This window comes from Poecilia formosa, unplaced genomic scaffold (assembly GCF_000485575.1).
Source record: "Poecilia formosa unplaced genomic scaffold, Poecilia_formosa-5.1.2 Scaffold145, whole genome shotgun sequence".
Taxonomy (NCBI): Eukaryota; Metazoa; Chordata; class Actinopteri; order Cyprinodontiformes; family Poeciliidae; genus Poecilia; species Poecilia formosa.
The window spans coordinates 1,220,369-1,235,661 of record NW_006800084.1 but is presented as its reverse complement, the minus strand read 5'-3'; the positions used below and the strand labels follow the sequence as shown (position 1 = coordinate 1,235,661).

General features: G+C 38.5%; 1 protein-coding gene across 1 annotated transcript in view; it reads right to left on the bottom strand.

Annotated features, from left to right (window-relative positions):
• Window positions 1–490: 490 nt before the first annotated feature.
• The window catches only part of LOC103145677 (sodium/potassium/calcium exchanger 3), a 35,288-nt gene continuing 20,485 nt past the window's right edge, over window positions 491–15,293 (bottom strand). The window contains exons 3-17 of the mRNA XM_007563219.2: window positions 11,517–11,593; window positions 10,672–10,746; window positions 10,481–10,565; window positions 10,069–10,172; window positions 8,954–9,028; window positions 8,286–8,311; window positions 6,047–6,100; window positions 5,824–5,966; window positions 5,585–5,751; window positions 5,272–5,509; window positions 4,104–4,270; window positions 3,900–4,014; window positions 3,707–3,819; window positions 3,562–3,627; window positions 491–2,798 (exon numbers count right to left, since the gene is read on the bottom strand). Coding sequence (XP_007563281.1) covers window positions 2,688–2,798; window positions 3,562–3,627; window positions 3,707–3,819; window positions 3,900–4,014; window positions 4,104–4,270; window positions 5,272–5,509; window positions 5,585–5,751; window positions 5,824–5,966; window positions 6,047–6,100; window positions 8,286–8,311; window positions 8,954–9,028; window positions 10,069–10,172; window positions 10,481–10,565; window positions 10,672–10,746; window positions 11,517–11,593 — 1,616 coding nt within the window. The 3' untranslated portion in view covers window positions 491–2,687. The remainder of the gene's footprint in view (window positions 2,799–3,561; window positions 3,628–3,706; window positions 3,820–3,899; window positions 4,015–4,103; window positions 4,271–5,271; window positions 5,510–5,584; window positions 5,752–5,823; window positions 5,967–6,046; window positions 6,101–8,285; window positions 8,312–8,953; window positions 9,029–10,068; window positions 10,173–10,480; window positions 10,566–10,671; window positions 10,747–11,516; window positions 11,594–15,293) is intronic.

Below are 15,293 nucleotides of genomic sequence, written 5' to 3'. Positions count from 1 at the left end.
GTTTACAGATTAGGGGAATTTTCCTTGGGTGGACTTTTATTTGAATTGTGATGGAATGTTTTATTGTAAAAAAAATTAAATAAATACTGAGCTCTATAATCTGGTGTCTTTTATTTTCCTGTAATCGTTAAATTATTCAAAACTGAAACTGTTGTTTTAGTGGCTTTACAAAACAAATGCTACTAGAGATGCACCAATCGGGTATTTGTGGCTGATTTCCAGCGTTTGGACCTGCTAATACAATTTAAAATAATTTGGTAAGTTAATTCTTCTCTACAAATATATATTTTTATTTTTTACATGCACATGTCTAGACATGACACCTATATAGGGTCACTAATAAAAGTTAGCACTATTGGCATTACTAATCAAATTTAAAAATCCAGCTACTATTCAAACATATTAGATATTATCCCTCTGAGCAACGAAAAAAATCTAGAAACATGATTTAATTTGTCATTCAGAATCATTTCTGACAGAAAATCAGTTATTATTGCACTTTTTTTTATTGCACTCAAGAAACAACAGTCTTTCTATGATCCAATAAAAATATCTAACGCCGTTAATTTGACTCTTAAGATACGTTCCACCTCAGACATCACAGCAGAATGAACAGAAACATTCTTTGGAGACCGGAGCTCAGCTGTTTGGATTGTAATTATTACCAAATGTGGCTCAGAGGCGGATGGCAGAGACTCCTGACAGCTGAGTGAAAATGGACGTCAGCGTCCGAGGCGGAGTCATCTGCTGGCAAAACGAGGATGGAGGTCATGAGGACGGGGCAACTTCTGCCTCAGGTAAGGTGTAAAAAACATCAATCAAATGCTGGATTAGGAAGTTAAAGCTAGGAGTGAAATGGGAGGGGAAAAAAATCTATGGATTTTAAATAGAAATTAAGAAAGAAATGACTGGATAATGTGTTGACCTAAAGCTTTCAGAGCCCACTGATTCGTCACAAATAAGCAGGTTAAATAAAATACACTAACAGGATTACATCTCTCTTTTTAAAAAATATCAAAGTACCACAGAACAAGTCTTTGTAGGACATTCATTATTGTAAAACTATGCAAGTTATTTAACATTTATAAACATTACAAAGTAGACAATGATCATTTTACAACCACCTGGGGAAAAAAAAATAAAATGTTTCCCTTTAAAGAAACTTTGAGAATTTACAGATCTAACAATCAAAAATACTTCAAGTTCCACTGTAAAATACAAATCTATATTGTTAAGCATTTTTTTTCCTATATAACAGTAGAATTGGTTTACTATGACTGATTTATCAGAAAACACAGACTCATCTTGTAAATGTACATGGTTTTATACTCTAGTTTCTCTGGATTGTCTCTAACAATTTCATTAAATTCAAATATTTTTTTTACAAAAACACATTTAAGAAACATTACATCGATTGTCATACCTAAACAGGAAGTATGCTACTTTTCTGCACTAAAATCCAAAATTTGCAATACTCATTATTACAATATATATATTAGGTTTCATAGTAATAAGACTTCTAAAAATACTGTCGTACTCTTTACGTACCTTAAGGAGTACCAGAACTGACTGGCTTGAAGTAGTGAGGCAAAATCATCAAAACATCACAACATTGTGCATTTTAACATCAACTAATCTGATGTCATCAGATAACTATTGCTAAAATCAGAGGGTGTACATTCAGAACATACGAGTTAAAAAGTCGTCCCAACACGACACAGCAGTGATCATTTCTTTTTGTCTCAGGTCTCATTTTCCCCTTCAGTCAGGTGCAGTAGTGAATTAAGTGCTAGATAAATTTAGGCAGAAGCTGCAGCGGAAACACTGAGATTAGCACCAGTTAGCATTGGACTACCCTAGCCTAGCCTGTGGTAACGATGGTGACCTAGCTTGTTAGCTTAAATTAATTAGCTTAGCTGCAGTTGGTACAAAAACAAGAATATAAATAAATAGTTATGAAAATTTGCTGTGAACTGAAAGCTTTAAGAAGATTGAGACAGTGTTGTTGGCATATATATATATACACACACAATGCGTGTGTGTATATATATATATATATATATATATCAAGCAGAAAGCTGTTGAGATTAGCTTATTACAAGACAGTCAGCAAGCTAATGAAGATTTAACAGAAATATTAAATACTTTACAGAAGTGGGATTCTGATAAGACCTCCACTTAAAAATAATCTGAAAAAAGGATGTCGCCAGATAAATGCCCCACCCAAAAAACAAAAACCATGACAATTCAGATTAATTATTGCTAATAAATAGATTCAAAATGTTCCTCTTTGCAAAAACAGGTTTTAAAATCACAACTTTCAGTATCACTTTTTTATTAAAGTTGATAAATATCTAACAATATTGCTGCTTCATCTGCCTTTTCTGTAATTGCTTTCCCAAAAAAAACTAAACCCAAAGACAAAATCTGAATGTCTTAATGACGGTAATCAAACACTGCACTGTACAAAACGACCAAAAAAGTCAAAACAAACCTGTGTATTTGTGTAGTTGTACATTACCATAGTGATTCCTACATAGGTGCACAGAAATTGTCACAAGGAAAACCATGCCACTTTGACTCTTGTTTTTTTTTTTTTTTTTTTTGGCTTCAGATAAACTGTATGTGTGGGAAGGAGGGAATCTATTAGACGAGTCTAAAGAACGGGGAAACACGACCGTCAGGTCTTACATCTGTCCAAAAAGGATGGAGCAGAGAAGGAAGACCGCATAGAGAAACATCAGACCCAGACCCAGCCGGCGGTCCAGCCTCCAGTGGTTTAGATGTACACTCATCACCTGAGGGGAAACAGGAAAACAGTTACTTCTTCCTTTGGTTATGTTTACTGCAAACTCTGCTGCATTATCTTCAAATATGACTTAATGACAGACACTTGTATAACAACACTTTGAGGATCAAACATAAACAAGTATTATAAAATACCTTCCATAAATCTAAATTTCAAACGTACTAACACACAAAAACCTGTCACAAAGCTCTTAGGCGCCTACACCCATTTTGTGGGTCGATCATTTGTAGTTGGATCTTTGAGGCCTAGACCACGTCTTGGAATAAAATAGAAATATTGTCACATATGGGAAGTTTAAGTGGAACAACAGCAAAGTTTCAGGACATTGAGGCACACAAATAAGATAAAATTATATAAATATATTAAATCAAACATTAACAATAATATACTGTTATAGTAAGGACACAACTACAACATAAAATAGTGTAGTTATCAATATTCCAGTCAGCATATTCATTAATTTACAGTGTCCTATTCAGGGTATTCACACTCCCTGAAGTTTTCTCATTTTGTCATATTCCAACCACCTGCCAAGTCTGTGTGCACGCAGCTGTGGGGTTCATGTGCTGTGGCAGCCGAAAAGATAAACAACAGGCCACAAACTTCACCATTTTACTGGGACTGACCAACACAACTGGTGTGTTTTTGTGTAGTGGAAGGAAAATAATAAATGGCTTTTCCATTTCTTAAGTCTCCGTGTTGCTGAAAACTACACAGAGACCTAAAACATCTCGCGGTTTTTATTTACTTACAGTCAGAAACACTGATGCCAGCAGCAGGATGACAGAATATACAAGACCTTTATTATTTATGGACACCTGAGGGAAAGATTGAAAACATGCCATTAAGTCAGAACAGGAACATTTTGAATAGACGAGAAGATAAACATGTCCATACTATGGATCCATGGTCCACCAAAAGGGTACGCAAAGCCCAGGGGAAGCCCAACCCCAGCAGGATGTCAAAGATATTGCTGCCTATCGAGTTGGACACCGCCATGTCCCCCATGCCTGGGAAGAAAGAGCAAGGAAACACAATGAAATAAGAGGTAAAACTTGTACAGATTCAAGTGACCTTTTCTGCCATCTACCTTGTCGAGCTACAATCAGGCTTGCCATGCAGTCGGGTACACTGGTTCCTGCTGCCAGGAAGGTTATACCCATGATGTAGTCAGGGATGTCTAGTGTAAAGCTGATAATGGTGACCTGATTAAAATAAACAGAGAAGGATCAAACAGTCATTTGGAGAAGGTTGCTTTATTTACCCTTCAGTCCATGAGGTTCTGTCTTCTTACCATCCACACCATGAGGTAGGAGAAGACAGCGATCCACAGGGTGGAGGCCAAGAACGTGACCATGAACCAGCGGTGCCAGCGTGGCAGTATACAGTTAGGCACAGTACAGTAGAGGAGGAGGCCCAGAGGCCAGGTGATCACCCACTTCACCCGCGCACGGCAGCTGCCTGCCACACGGAAAACACAGACATCGTCTATTAAAAGCCTCCACTTGTTACTGACTGAACGCTTAATGTTACATTTCTTATCTAGTTACTGCAGTGACACTGCGACCCTAAAGGAAGCAGCCAGAGCTGCAATAAATTGGTCTACGCCAAGAATATGCAGCTTTTTAGAATGTCCCAGTCAAAGTCCAGACCTGGATCCAGTTGAGGAATTTGTAGGAAGACTTGAAAATTTATATTTTCAGACATAACTGTTAATTTATTATCTATTTGCTGTCAAAAAAGATCACGAGTATCACACAAAAAACAAATTGACAAAAAAACAAACAAAACAAAAAAAACACATTTTCAATGTAAAATGCCTGAAGACGCACTGCAAAAGTGAGCACCTGTAATGGTAGATACACTTTTCAGATTTTTTTTTTTTTCTATCAAATTGTAAAGTTCATTTCTTTATCCTTCCACTTCAAAGTTTGTGTTGCTCCGTCAGACAAAATCCAAACTAAAATGCAAATTTTGTGGTTGTAATGAGACAAAATGTGATCAAAAATAAATTGTTAGTAACTGGCCTGTTGGATAACAAATTTTAGAAATTATCCCGGAAGTTATTGTGGTAAACAATAATGTTGTTGTTTTGAGATTTGTAAGTATGAAAATGCAAGAAGACAATAAATTATAATGAACTTTTAACACCAGAACTGGGAAATATTTTAAATAAGTAAACAAAAAAGAAACAATGAATAAAAAGAATTATGAAGTCTCTCTAAACAAAATTGTCCTTCACAAAAAGGGCCAATTGAGACCGAAGCACCAGACTGAAAGCTTTTGTCACCCAGCTTTTTGGTAGAAGAAGAGAAAAACATTAAATCATACAAGCTGGTTTTAATTTATCATGTGATTGATTTATTATGACAGGCCTAGCTAGCATGAATCTCTTTGCAAGACTCTGCAAACCATTATTCAGTTAGAAGCTTTCCAAAAACACAAAGGCCTGCGATTGATACCTGGCATACGAACAGGATTAAAAATGCCATCCTCGTCGTCATCTTCCTCCTCTGGTCGGTCCGCTTCGGCCCCTGGCTTGTCTCCCGACTCTGCGTCTCTTATCCCGGGTCTCCCGCCTCCGTTCTCCAGACTGCAGGAGCCCGACCTCTTCAGGTCGTTGCTGAGCGACCCCTTCCTGGACCCCGTGGCGGCCTCGCCGTCTCGCAGGTGTTTGGAGCTCCTGCTCAGCCTCTGCCTCTGGGTTGAAGAGAGACGAGCCCCGTTGTGTCTCACGGTCGCAACACACCTGAATCTGACAAACGAAATGCGTACCTCGCTGATGAGCATGCGTCCGGCCATGGAGAGCCTGGTCCGGGGGGAGAAGTGAGGGGTGATCATGATGCGCAGACCGGCCTCGGAGAAGGACAGCTTGTGGGGGTTGAGGATGAGCAGCTCGTCCACCATGACGACGGGTTGAGACTCTTCGCCGTGGCCTTGGCCTGCAACAGTCATTACTGATCATGCAAGCAGAAACAAATAGGCAAATCCAACGAGCGGAGAGGCTGCCTGACCTTTATTGAGGAGAACCATGGACGTGTTGCAAGCCGAGGCCTCTTCTCCCAGCTTGCTCTCGGCGCCGCCCTCTGACGCTCGGCAGCACGGTCTGCTGCTCCGTATCCGCCGCATCACAAACACGGAGATCTGGGAGTTGAACCTGCAGCCAAACGGGTGACAGGCGAGGTTTAGGACTGACTCTTCACATGTGGCGACGGACGTCGCTCGTTGTGAACTCACTTCATGATGATGATGTAGATCCCGTACATGGTCATGAGGACCAGGGACTCCCACCTGCACCAACAGCAACAATATTATTACCAATAAACTCCACACTTCAGTCAGCTTCACACTGCGTCAGTTTTATTGCAAAGATAGAGATTCTCATCTACAGTGAATCTGTTTGGACAAGGTAAGCTTTTTGTACTATCTACTAAAATTTACATTGACTAAAACAAAAACAAGACTATCACAGCAGTAATTCAGCCATAACAGTTTAAAATTTGGATTAAAAACCTTCTTTGTATGTAAATATATTCTACCCAGACCTCAAGTGTCATAGTTTTAGTTTCACCTGCTTCAGCTTCTGTAAAAATATCCTATTAAAGCACCTTTTGTTTTCCGATTATTAACTGGTTAATGAAAAAAATACAGTCAACAGATCAGCCCTGTACTGATGTTTAGTAGATGCATATTTTACTGCAAATGATCCAAGCGTACGTCAAAGGGATGCTATGTTATTGCGTTTTAGGCAACAACGTACCAAACATTTACCAAAAAAAAAAAATAAAATTAATTATTTGAATTGTTTACACATCTTAATATTGTATAAAATAAGCTTAAGTGGTTAAATGGAAATCTGCAAAATGTGCCAATTTTTTTATGTAGTTACTCGATTAATCATCAAAATAATCAATTATTGGAGTGTCATCGATGTGTGACTTCCTGATTGTTTGTTTGTAGAAAATCTGCTTTTGTTCTCCAGTCCTGCATTTTTAATCCTGAACTGAAAGGTTTTGTATTTTTACACACAAAACATCTTAGCATGTGAGATCTTAGCAAAAAATTCTCGCCTCTTTCCAGTAGCCGCATTAGATAAAGTGCGGCATACAGACTAAAACACCTGAGATAAACTATTCCTGACCTCCAAGGCTGATCCTAAAGACGTTGTGCCAATACTTCCCAGCCTCAAGAAACAGTGGTGAGACACTGACGCGCGTTACCCAGGGGAAAGGAGAGAACCAAGAAGTTTTCCGCCACACAGATGGGATTGTTTACATTACTGACCACAGTGAGATTCAAGGTCAAGTAACTGTCACTGGGAAGGACTGCCCCCATCTTTCCCTCTAGTTCCCATCCTATGGGAGTCAGCTAGATGGATAATGAGATAACATGATAAGACGCTTCCACACAGAGTTGGAAGAAAATCTGAAAATTGGTTGACTGATAAGCTGCTAAATGCTGCAACTATAATCAGTTGGTTATATTATGTGCTTTACATTTACATTTTGTACTTGTTAGTTTTACAGCAGTAGCTCTGGGTTGTTATTTAGGCCTTTGGAAGCAAAAAAATTACAGTGCTAAGAAAAATATATACTCTTGTTTTATACCTAATAATTGATCAATAGGAAAGGAAAACAACTCACACCAGATAAATAACTGGATGGTTTAATCAATAGTGCAAAATGAGACTCATTTAACAAACTGATTTATAAAATACTGTAATGTAAAACAGTCCATTTTATTTATAGAGCACATTAAATAAAACGATGTTGATCCATTGTGCTGTACAGTGGAAATAACAGTAAAAAACATTAAAAGCAGAATAAAAAGCACTAAATAATGGTAATCTAGGGAAGCCACAACAATATTATACCCAAAAGAAGCAGTACATCATTATGAATTGTGAGTTTTATTTTCCAGCATATCTAATTTCACATAACCCATAAGTCTTATAGCTCTGGTTTAAATAATAAACATTTATGTTTCTGTACTCTACCATAGAACATTTTGTCCAATGCTTAAAAACAACTGTTTACTACTCCTTTAGTTGCGAACCAGTAAGCCATAAACTGCATCGCCATTGCACACAGGAAGATTTATCTCTCCAATACAATAACACTGATGCTGGCAAAGTCAGCCGAGTACAAATCTGCCAGCCTGTGTTTGGAACAACGGAGGTGAAGTCAAGCACAGCAGCACAACCCGAGCCTTGAACTCAATAAATAAGACATAAATCTCGCAAGCGTCCACTGTTACCTAAGGCCTTCACTCTCTAAATAAAACCACCAGATTTTACAATTAAATTAGCCTTTTTCTCAAATCTGACTGAAAAAATATCAGCCATACAGCAACACTGAACTCCACTTCTTGTTATTTTAAATGTAATCGGCAGCGAGCCCCATAAAGATGTTGACACAGTTTGGAAACATGAAAAACAATCCTGAATGGATTCATGAGTATAAAATGTCTGACTCACCAGTAAACTCTGTCATCATAGATAACCTGAAGAGAAAACAAAGCAGGAAGCTGTAGGTGAGGCGTACGGCTGCGTTCACACTGCAGCCTGAAGTGACCCAATTCCGATTATTATTTACTTATTTATTTATTCGTCGTAATGCGACCCAGGCCACTTGGATATCCGATATATATCCGATTCAAATGTGACCGAACGGCCAGGTCGTATTCATCCGACCTGAACGTCACTGATCCTCAACAAATATCACTATTTTGCATCCTGATGCGCACAAGCGGGAAGAAAAACAGCAACCATGACGGATTATAATGAGGATTAAGTTGTTAAAGTGCTGTTCCACTCGGACAACTTCAAAATCGTAAGCTATGCTCCGTTAGCAACCATGTTTACTTCCGCAAACACTGAGCACTTCTTCTTCTTTATGGCGGTTGACAAAATACTGAGAACGCTGATGCTATTGCGCCCTCTGCTGCGCATGCGGGACACTTTCAGATCGTTTTCAGTTCACACTGGAGAACACAACATGCAGGTCGCATATATTTGGAAATGTGAACAACCACGGCAAAAATAAAAATAAAAAAATCGGAATTGGGTCACTTCAGGCTGCAGTGTGAACGTAGCCTATGTAAAGCAAAAAAATAGAGCATATGTAGCTTGAATGCAGGGCTCACCATAATGAGAGCCAGGACAGACAATATATAGTAACAGGAATCTCTAAAAAGAGACCACCATGTCAGAACCACCGTCTGTGGAGGCAAGATTCAGAACCAGTCAGAGTGAAAGAGGAGCGCATCATCAGCATAAAAACATACGTATGTCTTCAGAGCATCTGTCAAGTCAGCATATTTTCACCACAATTGTGTCCTACTGACCCAGACTGAGAGAAAATTAGAGTTGGGATGTCAAACTCTTTTTCATTTTGGGCCATATCAAGATCATGAATATACCCGAATGTATTGATAAAAACCATTAGCAAACTGTTAAAATAAATACATGCCTGTCTCTGCATTCAATAAGTACTCCTTAAAATAATAATTATATCTTTTCACATTAATCAATCTCTTCCATATTTTGCTATTGTTTTTATTTTTGTTATCAAAATCAGATTTTACAGTGCTAATTTAGAAATATTTTTAGTAATTGCAATGTATGACATTAACATCAAGTTTGTTTGTTTTTTTTACTTTTACTACAATCTAGTAAAAGAAAAAAAAATACTGCCACCTGCAGGTGGGAGTTAGCACTCACTTAAACATGATGCTTAAATATTTGGACCAAATTTGTGGAAAATTATGCATTAGCATGGAAAAAAATCACAATCGCAGAATCGTGAAAAGCTGACATAACTTGGTGTTGGGCCACATAAAAAGCTATAGTGGGCTGGATTTGGCCCCCGGGCCTTTAGTTTGACACCTGTGTTCTAGAGGCTCAGGAAAACTTTATGTTTGGAGATAATTAGCTGATTAAGGTGTGACACCAATAACATTTTCACAATATTCTAATTATCTCAGATTTTAGTTTTCATTATCTGTAAGCCATAAAATTTCAGGAAATAAAGGCTTGAAATATTTAACTGTATATGTAACAAAACAATGAGATTCACTTTCTGAACAGTGAAAAAAAAATACTAAACTTTTTGACAACTGTGCTGCCATTATGTGAGAAAGTTTATAGCAGGCAAGAGTATTAAAAACAAATCAATCTAGTCCAACAGTAACATTTTTTTAGTGCAACATAGGATTGGAACAAACAAATAAAATAGCAGGTAGGGAAAAAGCTTTACTACCTGGCCTGCAAAGATCCCACTCAACCCAATAATGACCAGGATGTTGAAGACGGCTGAACCCACAATTGTGCCGACTCCGACGTCTCCTTTAGTGATGAAAACACCTAAAGATGGGAAGGAGTGGTTTCACTGTTGAGTCATAAAAAAATAAGGACAAATACTGACTTCTCTCAAACAAAGAGTGAATTTAAAAATGGCATTTTGACTCTCCTGGAACTTCAGTGTTTAATAGCAAGTGTTATTCTGTCTTAATCAGTTTTAAACTTCACTCTGCTGACATCTCCTGGACAGTTCTGGCTCCTGCAGACACACTGGTTATAATCTAAAGTTTTTCTGTCCAAAAGTCAAGATTCATGTGAAGAAACGCAAATGTCACAGCTGTTACTTGGTCTGGATTCACAAAGCTACGAACCAATGAGAGAGGTGAACAGCTCAGGGGCGGAGCTTCCAGCAGCCATAAACGTCGCCCCCGCCACATCCTCGCTGAGCTGCAGGTTCTGGAAGATTAAATATCGGAGCCGAGAATAAAATAGCAGTCATCTAAATGACCTCTCCAACTGAGAAAATGACGTCTGAAGGCAGGCGGCGGCTGGTTTCCTTTACCTCGGATATTTTCTCCAGAGAAGGGACGAAGTAGTCGTCACAGACGATAGCCAGAGCATAGAACATGTAGATGGCCTGAAAAACAGATTTGAGCATCACTAAATACACACACACACACAAACACACTGATTCTCCTTTCAGTGCAACAGCTTGTTTGGATGTTAAGAAAGTTAGAAAAAGTGTTCATGCCCCTTGAGTATTTAAGACATTTTGTCATGTTGCAATCACAAACTTTGGTGTTTTTTATAGGAATTTTATGTGAAAGACAGACCAACACAAAGTAGCTCAGATCGTTAATTTGAAACCAAATTTTCCCTAAAACTCAGAAAGTCCGGACTTTCAAATGAGAACATAGAGTCTTCTACTTTATATAATTTAATCTCAATCTAAATGTCGCTGTCTTGCGAAGGCCTCAGGGGTTTGTTAGAGGACATTACTGAACAACCTGCATCATAAAGACTAAGAAAAAAGTCGTAGACGTGATTAAAGCAGAGTTGGGTTATAAAAACAAAATCCCAAACTTTGAACATTTCACAACACGTGATTGAATTTATCATTCAACAATGCTTAGTTTCCAATGCAAGCCAAACAAGATAAACTAAGAGGCCAAACAAAACTAGCTCTATTCACAGAAGATGCTAAAAGGCCCAAAAATGTAACTTTATCTTTCACTTCATAATTTTATGCCACATTTGTGTATAGTCTCATAAAATCCCAGAAATATAAATTAGAATTTATAGTTGGAATTAGACAAAACCTAAAATGTTCAAGGGTTTGAACACTTCTGAGACACTGTATGCATGAGAAACAGAAGGGAGTTGTTGTTTTTTTCATGAGAAACTCACACAGAGTGCATGCAGGAGCACAGCCCCGTTCTTCCTCTGCTCCTTCGTAAAGATGTCCTCTGGAAACTCATGGATGGCTGTGGGAGGATTAACATTATAAACACCAAACAGCAAAAGGCAATTTTGTAGTCTGAAGAAAATTACAAAGAACTAATGAATCATGTTTCTATTCTGATTGTGTCCAACATTATGTTGTGGTGTTTTGGTGTAACCCACAACATCTACATGTACCAGAATGATACAGGAAATGATGCGAGAGTGAAACTGGCAGGTGCTTCCTGTAAAAAACTAAAACATAAAACTAAATGAAGGCTTGGCTGTTCCCTTGCCGGCCTCGAAAGTGTGGTGCAGCTCCAGTTCACATCTCCGAGCGGCGCTGGATGAATTTAAACTACAGCGCAGCGTGAGGCTATTAATAGCTCCTTTGCTGTGTGAGACAACAATGAGGCGACATGCTCACAATAAGCGCACTGTAGCTGTGGAGATGCACGAAAGATACATGGATTAGGACCGGGTCCCTTGTGATCTGGGACATTAGATCTGCTCTTTGACACTGCAGCAGGGCAGAATGAGAGCAGGGAGGCCATATGGTCCAGAGGAGAGGACTTTAATTTGGACATGTTCAGAGGGAAAACATACATGCTTCTTGTGGGTTCTTTCTAAGACTTGAGGCAGGTTTTTTCTGCAGATTTCACCAACTCAATTTTAAAACCGCTATGAATGAAATTTAAGAGCTACGTCTCAATAGACGTAGCTGTTGAGACATAAAAAAAAAACAAATCCCAAGGGGGGGGGGGGGATATATAGACTTATTTCATATGACTGAGGTCAAACTGTTGTGTTCACAGCCAAACTGACTTTAAAAAGAAACTGGAAGAAGAGTTAAGTCAGCCAGTTGGCTGAATTTCGTCCAGCCAACCAGCGATAAATCCGCACCAAGATAGATGCAAATAAGCTAGTTAGCTAGCTGTTAGCAGAGTCACAGAATGCAGTGAAGATGTCTCAGCCTTTTGCTTAACAGAAAAGTCCCAGGAGAAAAAAAAAAAATAAAATATACGATTAAATAGTCCTGCCGAAACCAAATTTAAGACCTGTGATTAACATATTTACTTTTTTAATTAATTTAAAATATTTTAAGGATCTGTGGACATCCTGCAAGGGTTGAAATAAGTTCCTGAAAGATAGCGGGGTCTCTGCTTCCTGCTGTTTTAAGATCGAGAGAAAAACTATTTTTACTTTGAGCCATCTGTTGTTGTACGATAGGGTTTGAACATTTCTGGGCATCTTATTCCACAAACAACAGCGCCTCAAAGACAAGACGCACTGCAAGGGTCTTCTGTTGAGCTGATCAGCTGTTACATCTGCGCTCCCGCTGTGGTTTTGTTTCTATCACCTTCCTCGTCTCGTCCCCTCTCTGCCCCGACACTCAGGTTCTGCTGCGGGCAAAATCACAGGGCTGCCACAGCTAGCTTTGGATGGACGCTTTGAGGGGTTGCTGTGGTGAAGGTAGTTGCTATGGTGGCCCTCTCCCAGGGGGCAGCTTTTTTTGTGATGGGTGTCGGTACAAAGCCAAAGGCTAGGCCACTGCATCAATAATGAGAAAGGGGGAGGTGAATATATTTTTCCCATGGTAAGGATTCATGAAAAATTTAAAAACTAGATGAAGTGACAGCAGCTCTGGACTGAGATGTCTAAAAATATTTATTTTTCCTCACAAACCCTCGGGAGACGTCTGAGAGAGCGCGAGCGAGGCAGAAGGAGCACGAAGACAGAAGAGCAAAGAGTGAGCTCTGCTAAAACTCTTATGCAAAAAGCAGAGGAGACATCAGGGTTGGAGCTGACAGCACATCTGCATCTCCTCAAATCAAACTAGATCAGCTCCACAGAGTCACATATTTACTCCAAACAAGGCAACATTTGCACTAACTATCATGTTTTTCTCTGCTTCCAAACTTTTACTGCAGGCTTCAACAACTTTTTCAGCTCTGATCTCGTTTTGTTTCTCACAGTTTCTACAGCGACTCACGTGTCACCTATCCATTCCCACAGAAGCAGAGAAAGCTGTGGGACAACTTGTACTAGACCAGACTTGTCCGAAGCAATCTGTAATATGTCGTAGTTTGTCTTCTTTGTGAGTGGACTCGCCTGAAGGCAGAACAATACGCAGCTTCAAAAAGAGCTCTGAAGCAGCAAACTAAGAGTTACATTAAATTATTTCAATGTGTTTCAAGGGAAAAAGTTCAAATCAAAGTAACCAAAATGCAAAAAGAGCAATAAAATATAATGTACAGAGAAATAATGATCATTTTAAGTTGTTTCTTGTGCCAGAACCAGATGATCCTCACTGGCTGGTTGGAAGCTTAAGAATCCCATCCTGGTCTGGTAAGTGAACACATCATATCAAAATGTAAGGCTGTTGAATCGCAAGAGTCAAATAATGAATTAAGTGACCTAGATCATATGCAGATTCCTTAGAGGACAGTTTGTGTGCTTTCCTGTGTTTATTAAAATTTTAATAATTATAAGTTTTGAATCTTAGTTTGGTATTTAAGACCCAGTTAAAGTACCAATGGTCCAGTTTAACGTGGATTTAAAGTCGTCTAGAGGTTGTAAAATAAGCTTATTATTATTTTTGTTTGAATGTCTATTCAAATTAACATGTGATCTGGCAGACAAAAAACTAAGTTTGTGAAGAAAACATAAATAAGTGTAAAATCACTGCATTTATTAATCAATTTAGACTTTTGCCCTTTAGAGTGGAAGCAGGTAAAATGTCTGGAAAATCAAACATTAACCATATTTAATTTTCTTTTTTTAGTTGACTTATCCAGAGCTGGAAAATGATAAAAGCTAATTCCATACTTTTCCAGGCTGCACAGGAACAACAACACTCTTCAGTGTAGAAGCTGAGTGAAGACGACTCAAAGCTAGCAATCTTCAGTATTTCAGTGAAGTGTTTAAAATCAATTAACCCTCACGTCACCTCTGCTGCTGAACTAAGGAGTGCTCATAGTGGGATGTATGGAAAATTATATTTTAAATGAATTTCTTCTATCTTCCTACATTAAAACCTGATAAAAAGCTCTACAAAACATGCAGATCAGAAATCAGCTCAAAGCTAAAGGCTCAAGATGCCTTTCAAATCTAGATATTAACTATCAAATATCACACTTGCTGAGTGGATAAAGAGAAAAGAACAGTTTAAAGATGTAGAGTATCTTTCATTGCATTAAGGAGGATTGAACACACTGTTGCATTAATGGACCCAAACTAAGTGAAAACTGTGAAGGATATTCTGATATGTACTATTTCTAATACTGCTTTGGCTATGCATAGCTAATCTGGTGTTTGAACAATCATCCTTCACCTCAAAACGACAGCAAACCATCTCAAAGGAAATCAGATGACGTTAAAGTGAACCATGTCTGAGCGTCTGAAGTGGCAACTTGGCAATTGAGGGTTTTTTGTTTGTTTATAATTGGCACAACTTGTGGAAAATAGCCTCACTTCCTTTTCCCAGTCAGAACACTGAACTTATTTTTTTTTTTTTTACAAAAATATGAAAAAAAATCCTAAACAGCAGCTAAGATTAGATCATGATAAATCATTGATCTTATCAGTGCTGGCTTCTCTCAGATGGATTTAAATACATGTTGCAACGGCTTGTTTTTTTCACCTCAGCACTGGAGAGGGCTTGTTTTCATACTGGCACTTTGAACCAATCATAAAAAAGGGCAAAATAAACACACTTGAATTTAAATGTGAGAACGACTCACC